The sequence below is a fragment of the Caloenas nicobarica genome, chromosome 17, assembly GCF_036013445.1.
Source record: "Caloenas nicobarica isolate bCalNic1 chromosome 17, bCalNic1.hap1, whole genome shotgun sequence".
Lineage (NCBI taxonomy): Eukaryota > Metazoa > Chordata > Aves > Columbiformes > Columbidae > Caloenas > Caloenas nicobarica.
In genome coordinates, this window is record NC_088261.1 from 2,101,434 (window position 1) to 2,113,253 (window position 11,820).

The following is an 11,820-nucleotide window of genomic DNA, read 5'->3' on the forward strand; positions in this document are numbered from 1 at the left end:
TGCTATGGCAGTTCCCCCGTTCCACCATCCCAGCAAACATGTAACAAAAATTCACTCTGCTTTAAGCAGAGAGAAAACTCCACCTTCCTCTACCACGCAAATTTGACAGATCCATTATTCACTGACACCTCTTTTGTTTAAGTGTCTACCTGACTAAATACTTAGCATATGTAAGGTGAAAATGGTCTGAGTTAGCATGACCTGCTCTAAGTAGCACTCATAGAAACTTTGACTGTAGATTCTATAATCTTGTAATTTTCAAGTACCTTAATAAATTTATGCTCCATCTGTGATTATGTTCTGAAAGTTACTTAAGCAGAACACATGAACGACCACTGGAAAATACAGTCCTTAGAGACCTAAATAAATTGGCTGTCAATACCACGCAGCCACCGCTTTCCTGGGGAATCCTTATTAAAATACTCTACATGCAACACAGCATAACACAGGAGCTGCTGTGCTGGAGCTAATACAACAGTAATAGAAAGTTCCTCCTTTTATGAAGTTTTATTGGCCCAAAGACAGCCCTTTAAGGAGTCGAGTGTCAAGGCTGCCAGCAGAACAAGTAAAAGATAAAGTAGGCTCTAGAGCCTTGGCATAAGGCAAGGCCTAACCCCGGGCAGTTCTCAGAAAGAGCAGCCAGGCAGCGGGATGAACGGACTGGCAGTAGAGGAGGCAACTGCTGTTGGAGCTTAGGGGTAAGAAAAAACCAACAAATTTAAGATCCACATTACCAGTTTATGCCGTCACAAACTTAGCTTTGCAAAATAACCGACAATCTTATGCCCAGTTTGGAATGAAGCGCTTCTTTTACTTCATCCGTAAGGACCTGCCCATGAATTTCACCTCCTCACAAAGCAGCCATCCTCAGAAGGAGGAGTACAGGGTCACAAAGAGCTCTCATCACACGTTCAGAACCAAACCTGCTCCACGGCAATAGGCAAAGTAGCGCCCCTGGCTACTATAAGTAAGATGGCTATAATTTGGCAATATTCGTAACAAGATAAGAGACATCTAAAATAGCATCCCGTACTTTTCAGCCCCAAACTACACAACTGGACACAGATTTTACAAGGCATGAAGGAAAAAGGGAGATTAACAAGACTCAGCGTGGCCTGCTCTGGTGGACACAGACAACTTCAACATGCCCATTCACAGGGCCACGTCATCCCCAGCACAGTCAGCTGGCTGTGCCAACCAGCAGGAAAACAAAAAAATTAAAAAATTGCAGTACTGTCTCATGCTCTTGGGTGAAAAAGGCCATTAACACGAGACTGCTCTCACATCTTCACCTCCTTGAATAGAAGTTACATTTTAGCTACAGTTATTTATATTGTGAGTGCTTAACCACAAAAACTATCCTCACCTTCGCAACCTTTGGTTACTCTCAAAATGGAACTGCAATAAATAAAATTGCAGCCATTTCCAACTCAAAACTCAGCCTTCTTTCCTGAAGCTTACAGAACCAGCAGCGCCTACTGCATTTTTCTAAATATTCTGAACAACTGAAATTAAAACTAGTGTTTCAAAAATATGATCACAACATTCTGAATGATTACTACTTCTACAAGTATAGATAACCACTATTGATTACATACGAAGAATTCACGGTTGAGGAATATGTACAATATCACCTAATATAAAACTTTCTCAGCATTTGATGACACAATGTTAGAGAAGGCAGATCTAATTGGACATAAATATATTTAGGGGTTTTTTTTAATGTTTATGTTTATCCATTATCGCTGCTTGCATTCACAGAAATGCCACGAGTACCAGCATGGTTCCCTGCAAGTAAGAATGGCCTATCAAATAATGTTTTGATAACTAGCCTGTTTTATACATACAATCCTTCACTGGTTAAGTAAGCAACATAGTTATTTAGCAAAACATCCATTTATATTAGAAAGCCTAAAAAACCTTCCAGTTCTCCTACAGAAAAACAGTATTGAATGCCTCATACAAATAGAATAACATCAAAGAAAAATATTACATTCACTGTACAAGAAACAATTTTAAATACCTTTTAAAAAATCATTGTTATTTTTATGTCAAGCAAACTTTTAATTATGAAACGTCCAGATCAACTCCCTAGATTTTGAAGCAGTATATGAGTTTGAATCTAACATCAAAATTCAAAACATCCGTTTCTTCTTATTTATAAACTTTGGAATATACATCTTGACCAGATGAATGTATTTTACACTAAAGAGCTTATTTTAAATACTTCCTGTTATATTCAACTTCACACCTCTACCAAGCTACATTTATGGCTCCAGCTCTTCTAAAAAGATATACACCATTACTTTTAAAGACTTTCTCTACTTTCACTAGAAGTGAAATTCTTCAAGGCAGTTATGTTTAAAATCTGTAATGAAAGTGAGTTTGAATCACATGTTTGGTTCTTCTGCTTGACAGTGTGTTGCTCCATTTCCTATCTGACATGGCATCCCTGAGAGGCTCTACCATAAGGAAAATTTAAAAATATTTAATAAAAATACCATTTCACATTAATTTGTTTCTCTTTCAATTAACGCTCAATGTTTCTTCCCAGTTTTCCCTTATCAATCATCACATGCTTCTCAGATGTAAGCAGAAACAGAGCAGCCACGTATTGCTTTGAGCTTATGAATGTTATCAATGCTTTAAATATCGAACAGGTGAACTGCTTTAACAGTCTGTCCTACATCACATGAATCCACAACAGACCAACAATCAGAAAAACTACCCTCTCTGCAAACCATTCACTGTTGAAAATTACTGTGCCTCTTTGTCCTTGGACTTGGATATCAGTTCTAGAGCAAGGTAGCTGGCAGGGTGCAGCTCGCCCGTCTCCTTGGAGCCCTGCAGCTGCAAGCATTCTGCTCTTAGCTTGTTTATGCTTTCCCTTCGCTAGCTCCTCTTTAAATTCTCCGGAAGGAATCTAGAAACGGACTAAAACAGCGACATATATAATAAACCACGCAAGCTACATCCATCTTTTAAGCTGGAGCCGCAGATGCGTGCTCCCTCTCAGGGCCAGCAGCAAGTAAACATGAGGAGCCGGGGGATGCGAGGCAGCGGGAGGTGACAGCGCGGGGACACGAGCAGCACGGCCGGGGCTGTCACATCGCGCTGCCAGGAGCTGCCAGGGCGGCCGGGAGAGCCGGCAAAGCCACGGGCAACGGCACGGCCGGGGCTGCGGGGCAGCGGGCGGCTCTGGCGGCGGCAGCAGCGCCCGCCGGGTGCCCCTTCCCCGCCCTTCCCGCCGCGCTGCCGGCCGGGCGGCGGGACGGCACCGCCGAGCGCCACCGGCGGCCGCTGCCAAGGCGGGGAGGAGAGCAGGGAGAGGAGATCCTCCCCGCGCCTGCTGCCCAGGCCCCATTATTAAATAGGGGAGATAAATAAATAAATAAGGGGGGGGTGGGGGCGGGGAAGGAGCCTGAGGGAGAGGAACGGCGCAAGTGCCTCCGCGCCGGGGTCTGTCATGGTGGTGCGAGGAGCCATCAGACGCCGCCTCGCCGCGCCGCACGCTGACAGGGGCAGAGCGGGGCCCCCCCTCCCGCCGCAACCCCCCCCCTCACCCCTTCGCAGGGCCTCGTCGTAGCTGAGGAAGCCGATGCGGGACTCCTTGGCGCCCATGATGCCCCTCAGTCCATGGCCTCCCCCGCCGGCCGGCTCGGCGCCGCGGAGCCCGGGCTGCGCCGCTAGCGACTCCGGAGCACAGGGCGCGGGCGGGGGGAGGCGGGGCGGGCCGGGGCGGCCGGGGGGAGGAGGCGGCCGCTCAGCGTCGCCGCCGCCGCCTCCATGGCGCGTCACGTGAGGGAACCCGCCCGCCGCGTCACGTGATGCGGGGCGGGACGCGGGAGACTCCGGCGCGCGCCGTCCGTTAGGAGGCGCCAAGGGCGGCGGCGCCGGCTCGTAACCGCCCCTCCCCGCATCACGTGACGCGGCCCCGCCCCGCCTCCCCCTGGCGGCCCGCCAAAAGCGCCGGCGCGCGGCTGCTCCCGCCCCTCAGGCGCTGCCGGGGGAGGGGGCGCTGACGGGAGCGGCACCGGGCGCACGGGCGCCCTTCTCCCGGGATAGCGAGCGGCAGTGCGGCTCGAAAGATGCCGGCTGGGGCCGGTGCCCCAGGCCTCGCCGGGTACCGGGAGGAACGCCCTGTGAGGAAGAGCTCCCTCACCCGTGCAAACGCACTTCAAAATTTGGCACTCGCGACGCTCAACGCTTCCCAAAGGTGCACACACACCCACCGAGGGAGAGGCACGAGGCCACGCTTCAACAGGCCTCTTGCCCCTGTGGAAGTGCGAGGGGTCTACACCCTGTGCTCAGCCCTTCAGCCCCTCATACCTCCGGGGACCGCGGCTCCTCAGAAACGCCTCCCAGGAGAAGCGCTGGCGGGACAGGAGGAAGTTCCTGCTCCATTAAATGGCTTTGTCTGAAAGGAAAACATGGACTGAATTGTAAAAGGATCAAAAATACTTCTGCCCTTCGCTGTTCTTCGGCATATTTGCTTTTAGTATTCAGTCCGATACTCATACAGAATGGGACGATTTCCAAAATGGCTTTGTTACAACTTGAAGCCTGGTAACGTACCCTGGGTCACTCCCAAGCAGAAAATCAGGAGTTTGAAAGAAAACATTGATTTCCAAGGGCAGCTCGTTCCAAGGATTGTTCCTGCACAGAAACAAAGGCCGTGAAAACACCAGTTGCAAGTCACTCGCTCAGTTACAGTTTCCATGCTGAATGATCTTACCACATCAGAGCTGGAGAAAGGTCAAGCCGAAGTTACTTGCTCACTGATGTCAGTGCACGCATAGGTATTTTCATAGCAAACATTCCAGACAAATTTCATCTCTGATACGTAAAGTCAGGAATGCTGCTTACAGAGAAGCAGCTTGAAGGCCAAATTTCTCCTCATCTAACACTACTCATGTGCAAAGACACTGCAAAAGAATGAAGCTTTGTAAAGCCTCTTTAGTTTTTTTTCTGCCATCATCTGAATTGTTTATTTTCTTAGATTTGTGACAAAGAATATAACTATTACACTCAAGCACAACATTGCCACAAAGGACCTTTTACCTCTGGAATATAGGCTGTGGGGATGAGGGAGAGCTTAAGTGCTTTTTAAAAACATAAATGAAATTGTTTGGACTATACTTCACCCACCAGCCACTTGTTACATACTTACCTTTTGAAAAGAACATAAGCTCCCTTATATTCCCTTGATCCTATGCTACCTTTACGTATCTCCTCTCAATATAGTCTCTCACCCAAACAGCTTTCAATTTAGATACAATATAAACTCTTTAAAATATTTGAAATAATTCAACAAACACAGCAACATGTTGATCAAAAGCATAAGTTGACAGTAACAAACAGCTGGAGAAGTCAGTTTATCTTGTGATTGAATGAAGTGTTCCAACCCCTAACGATGGCATCCCTTGTGCCATGCTCCACTTGCGGTGGATCACTTTTTAGAAGGATTAACTCACAGCTGAGGAGTCGTGTTTAATTCCTGACTTCACTGGGGTAATTCCTGTGTGACCTTATGTCTAGTAATAATCTTTTAGTGTTTTGGTTGTTCCTCTGAATTTCAAAGATAACGACGGAGAGTCCCGTTTTGCTTGGAACGAGCTGCACCGGGATACAGCCAGACCCAAACTAGCAGAGCAATTACAAAAAGCAATTAGAGCAGGAAGCAACCCTGATGGTGTTTTAAGACAGCCACACACCAGTTTCTTCTAGTTTTCACACCGATTTCTCCATGTCTATTTATCCTTGACTCACCTCCCTTAAGTCTCTTACTTTCAGTAAGTTATATTATTAAACAGCAAGGACGAAACCCCAATAACAAGACACATCACAGAGCTGACATTAGACTCCCAGGCCTGTTTCACCTACACATAAAGGAGTGAAGGAACCTCTCATACAATTACAGCCACCACAGTTTATAACTGCTGTCCTGCATCTACTCAATTCCATGTTGCAACATGGAAGAATTACCAGCATCCTTTTCTGTATTTTACAGAAACCCATCTGTCTCTTTTCAGCTTTCAAAAAAACTCAACAAATTAAGCTCTTCTGCTTACCCCACTCTAAAGAAGCAAATTATTCCACCAATTCTGAGCAGAATCCCTCTATGCCAGTTCCAGAACACTTTTTCGAGGATGGATAACCAGGCTGTTATTCCATTTTCAGCTAAGGCCTCACCAACACTTTGAAAATCTATTCCATCTTTATCTGTTATGTCTTGACAGAACCTCTACTTGTGGCATAAACAAACCCTGTTCTCAGGCAGCAGAGATTATTAGGTGTATAGGGGTTTTAATGAAAACTGGTTTACTTGCTAAATCATAAAAAACAGAATGTCTAAAAATTATAATTACAAGTCAGATCCTGCCACCATCCCAGCTTAAGAGTAGAGTCACAAACAGCTGACTTGGTGTTTGATGCAAATGAGGAAGCAGAAACATCTCGTGAGGAGATCCTTCCTCATGATGGTTAATGATGATGGTTAACAACTCCCATTTTTAAAACTGCTCTTTCCAAAAATAGTTAAATATATGTAATACATTAAAGTTGCTCCTTTTCACAGCTAGCTAAGTTGTTTAGACTGCATTTTTGTACGACATTTTTAAAAATCCAAACTAAATAGACATCTCTTTTATGTCCCAGAGATATAAATGGTGTCTAACAAGCACTACAATTTTGTTTGAAGAGTGCTTTAAAATAATTTACTTGATCCATTGTATGCCCCATGGCTTGCACCAAATTTAATAACAAAGATATTCTAGATTGGAAAATCAGAGTGGAGGCTAACGATGGCAGTGTCTTTGTTCAGATTAAATTAAGCATGTTCTCAAAGGCATTGAAGCAGCAACCTAGAGATAAGACTTCATGTGCTAACCATGGATTAGATCTGGCAGTGAGTTTTTAATGAAGCCTTACTGGGGAGCAGAAGTTTATAGATGTTGCTACTATTTAAATGTTATGTCAAAGGTAAATCAAATTAAGATATAGTGAATTTAGACTTGTATTACATGAATTGAGCTCCTCTCTTCTGGTAGAAAAGTGCTATATATGCAAATCTGACTAACTGGCCACGTGTCCTTTGATGGTGTGATTTATTTAATTATTCACTAATCACAGATTAATTCATGAGCACTTACCAAATATCTTTAAGTATCTTTGCATCATTGTCAAGTATCTGTAGAAAACCAGACATTTACTCCTGCACAGAAGCTGCAAGAGACTTGCAGCACCATTGGCTTTTTGGCTGAGCCGGTCCGAGTCCCCAGGAGGGCCGGTGGCAGCCGCAAGGCTTCCAGGAATGGGGAAATAAAGGCATCTCCTAAGCAGAAGTTGTTTGGAGTTGCACTGAAGAGACCTGAACTCCAAAGAGATAAGCCAAGGAATTGTGGAACTGCTGCAGTGAATCAAAAACAATTCTGAGAAGAGCAGCATCAGTCCCTAGGATTTCCTGATTTAAAAATTCACTAAAAAAAGGAACCAAAAATGCAAGTTCTAGGCCCTATTCTATTTTTTGCTGCTAAATCTCTGCCTCTCCCCAATATCTGTCTCCCTCCCATCCTGGAATACTGTTGATTTTTTTAAGGATCAGTTGATTTTTGCAAACCAGTTCAAGATGTGTTATGTTATTCTATGTAAAAGTTGTGGTTTATTCTCCAGAATAGTTGCAATCTTTGTGTTGAGGATGATATGAAAAAGTACAAAACATTAAGCTACTCTTTAGTATTTGCACTTAATACGAGATTAGGAAATAGGGCTGAAGGGGTTTTCAGCACAAAGATGAAAAAGCACCCAGAGAGCTAAAATTGAAGCTGAAACTTCCAAAAGGGTTGTATAGAAACTGATGGTCCGACGAACGAAAAATACAAAATAGCATGAGGGGATGAGGAATGGATAGAATAATAGGAAAACTCCTGTTAAAGATCTAGGTCAATCAGAGCAGAAAGGGTCCCAGATTTTGTACTTCCACAGAATAGTAGCCCACAGCACCAAAGATTCTCTGACTCTCCATATCTCATAAATATTTCCCTATAATTATTACTTAGTTGTATTTTTTTTTTAGAGTAGCTTTGCATTATTATTATGGATTACTTACGAAAAGCAGAATTCTATTAACACATGCTGTGGGTCATCATTAGGAATTTCTATATTAAGAACCCAGTAAGGGAGTTTCCTGGGTTTTCATTACTCCAGCAAGTGAACTTCTGGTCATCAACATCAAATTTGTGACTAGGAAAATATGTGAGTGTATGGATGCTCAGTCATTTAGGGCTCAATTTTTTAGATGTCAAAGGTCAGCATTTCAGTCTGTCCTCAATTAAGAAGCCCTTCCTTGTCTGTCCTGATCTGCTCCAAACAACTGGAGACAGGGAGGGGAGGTCCATCCAAGGCATTTAAACTACCCAAAATTTAAATTATTATTAAAAACAAACAAACCAACCCATAAACCTGAACAAAACTACAGTCCCATACTAGAAGCATGTAGAAACTTCATTTTCTCAAATGATTGCAGAGCAGAAATGTAAGAGTAGAATTTGTGATTGCGTTTAATGGATTCTGGTCAGACAAGTCCTACTCACTGCACTAGGATTTATTCTTTTGAAGACATTTATGTGCTTTTGAAACATAGATCCCAAATCTCCACCATAGACACAGCTAACAGAACTATCTTCACCCCCCAGGCTGGAGGGAAACTTGGTGAAGGACTATGAGAGCTGATTATCATCTGTAGTTTGCATTTATTGCCACCAGTGAGGATTTGACACACACTGTACAAACAGGAGACACCTCTTTCCCTCACTGTTTCGCAGACAGTCCAGAGCGGAGGGCAGCAGAGCTCAGCTCAAATATTTGAAAAGAGCAGAAGGTGGGAGAGATACCAAGCCACAGTGTTCAGAGCTAAACGATTTCATATCTTTCTAATTATAATGAACTGATGAACGAAAAAAATACCTCGAATCATTATCTGCCAATGTAGTTTTGATGTTATCAGAAGGAGGGAGAGGGGGAAATGCAAAAGGCTTCCGTGAAGAACAACAGAACTACATATGCAAATTGCAACTGTTATCACATCCTACATTTTCTAGGAAACAAGTGGTTTAGAATTGTAGTCAGAGGATGACATTTTGCTACAGACTTCTTCGAACTAGGGGTAAAAAAAAAAAAAAAAACAAAAAAAACAACAAACCAAAAAAACCCACAAAGGGAATCTTACCAGGACCCTCCTGTGTCACATTTTTACCATATAAGCTGCACTCCCACACTATTGCCAGCATGAACTTTGTAGCAGAACATTGCAGGGGAAAAGGCCATGGCTTTTAGGGTCAAAGCTGGATTTAAAAAAAAAAAACAAACCCACACATATAATACTTATAGAATTCGCTTCTAATAAGCTCACTGCAACTAGCAGCATCAGATAAGAAAATGAAGTCTTCACATTCTTAGGAAGGCACACCCTATTTTTAATAAATTTTGTGTTTATTTTTTAACCACAGATACTCAAGCAGGATTTCTGCAAACCCAGTAGTCATCCCTCTTGTTGAAGGGATGTGTTAATGAACACAGCACTCACCAGGGTTGCAGTGTGATATAGCCAAAGGACTCTCAGAGTGAGAGGATTTGGATTTTTCCTCCTTATTTTCAGTACGAGTGCAGGCCCTTCACCCCTGGGCTGGCAACCAGCCCCTACCCCTTCCTAGCAGCAGAGACACTTCACACCTTCCTCTTTCCTGGTGAGTTGGTACTGTATGAGCAGGGTGGGGAGGCAGGAGAGAACAGCGCGTCCCTCTGCCCCAAAGGGCTGAGCTCCAGTGACAGCCCAGCCTGGACGTGACAGGCAACAGTGCCAGGAGCCTTGCTCTCCACACCCACCTGCAGCAAACACCACACCTGTGCATCAGGTTATAGCAGATACAGGAAGAGGGGTTTGGGCAGCAGTTCCCAGTTCTCCACAGGAACAGACAGCGAGAGAACTGGAAGCATCCCACAGGCCTTATTTGGGCTGTGGGCTACCTCTTCTTAATTTTGCCACCCTTCTCTAAGATAATTAATTATTTTTTTTTGCTGAGCCACTTCCCTCTTGGTGTTTTCATTCAGGGCATTCATGACAGGTTTATAGCCACTCAGAGCTGCTGCTCATATTACTACTTAATGCGTAATTTCAGCTCATGTTATTAATAGCATTATCTACACAACCAAAGAAAATGAGGTATGTCACCCACACTTGTAACTATTTTAAGATTTGTGGGTAATTGATTCCCCACTTTTACTGCAGTTGCCTCTGAAACACACAGAAGAAAACACCACAAGGCACCCTCCACTCTTGATCTTCTCTTAAGTGAAGCTCCCCCGTGCATGGCAGGCTGACACAATCACACTTGAGGCCCACAAAGAACAGTAAAAAACCTTCTCTTTCCCCTGGCAGCCTTTGCTGACATTCCTCTAACCCAGAAGAAAAAAGGTGCCACAACTAATGAAGGTCACAAACTAAGTGTAACAAATTAGAAATTTTTATAAATATCACATCCTGCCCAATTTTCTATCAACCTGTTTGATTATGCTTTACATAGGGAAAAGTGTGATAGAATTAATCAGCCTGTTGGAGTGAACGCTGGAGGAACAGATGAGATTTGGCAAGTCAGGCTGGCATTGAAAAACTGTCACAAAAAAGGCAGACCTAAATCCATAAGCATGTCATTCAGAAAGTAAGACATGCTATGATTTATCAACGTAACAAAAATTGATGGGAACATAGATCTCTCATTTCAAAATGTTGTCTCTGTGTAAATTAAGAGTAGTACCTGTCATCAGGAAACAATGGGAAAAGAAATATGTTTGATAAAAGCAATTCTGTACTCTCTTGTAGACAGCAAACCACTGTGTTGTTGGAACGGCTGCAGTTCTATCCTCAGCAGCAAAAAAAAAGAGAAATGTTGTGACAAGAGGAAGTGCAAATAATTAATAACAGAAGATCAAAAGAAAGGAGTGGCTTTGCAAGAAGTGACTAATGTTTACCCTGTTCCAGAACAGCCCAAATTGCACTGTAGAAAGAGGATGCTCGCATGGCCCCCAGAGCGCAAGAGCAAACCCAGCGCCCAGCAGGCAGCGGCTCACCACTGTGGCACAACGGGGCAACTTTCCCTTTCAAATAAAGAGTTGCTTTCTTCTCAGCTCAACAGCTGCTGCACACAGGGCCTCCAACATCTTAGCTGTTTGATTGTTGTGTATAGAAAAAGCAATACCAAAGCATAAAACATGTAACAACTTCATGAACGTTTTGCCAGCAGCTGATACAACGGAAAGCACATCTCAAAACAGTAGGACAGCAGAGTAAAACAAAAACTATGGAGCCAGTACCATCATGTCATTTGGCACATCCTTGCACTTCCCTTAATTCCGTTTCAGATCTTGGAAAGGAAAGCCAAAGCATCTTATTTGCTAATTAAGGTTTTGCATGATTAAAACACTGAACAAAGGACATCACCAAACAGAAACCTGCCAGCCTGCATGACCTTGCCAACAGACTGATGTCTCAGTCCAGTGCTTTCCCAGCACAGATAGTGAAAGAACTCTGGGCAACTGCATATACAAATATGTACGCACACACTACCATTGATCATAATCCAAAAGTTACACCTCTCTGTTTGAGCTAAGGACACTCCAGACACGCTACAGATGGGGGAAAAAAAAAAAAAATGTCAAAATGATAGGCCTTTATTTTATGGTGTGAAATAGCTAATGATAGTGATTAAGGATTTTAAAGTTCTTTATGAAGTGGCACTAAGATAGTTTCCTGCCTGTAATCTGCCC

The 11,820-nt window shown here is 43.7% G+C and overlaps 1 protein-coding gene across 4 annotated transcripts in view; it reads right to left on the bottom strand.

The window, feature by feature from the left end:
- USP32 (ubiquitin specific peptidase 32) overlaps positions 1 to 3,703 on the bottom strand; it is a 52,740-nt gene extending 49,037 nt beyond the window's left edge. For all 4 annotated transcript variants that reach the window (XM_065647140.1, XM_065647141.1, XM_065647139.1 and 1 more), the window contains exon 1: positions 3,564 to 3,703. In XM_065647140.1, coding sequence (XP_065503212.1) covers positions 3,564 to 3,621 — 58 coding nt within the window. In that variant the 5' untranslated portion in view covers positions 3,622 to 3,703. The remainder of the gene's footprint in view (positions 1 to 3,563) is intronic.
- Positions 3,704 to 11,820: the final 8,117 nt, after the last annotated feature.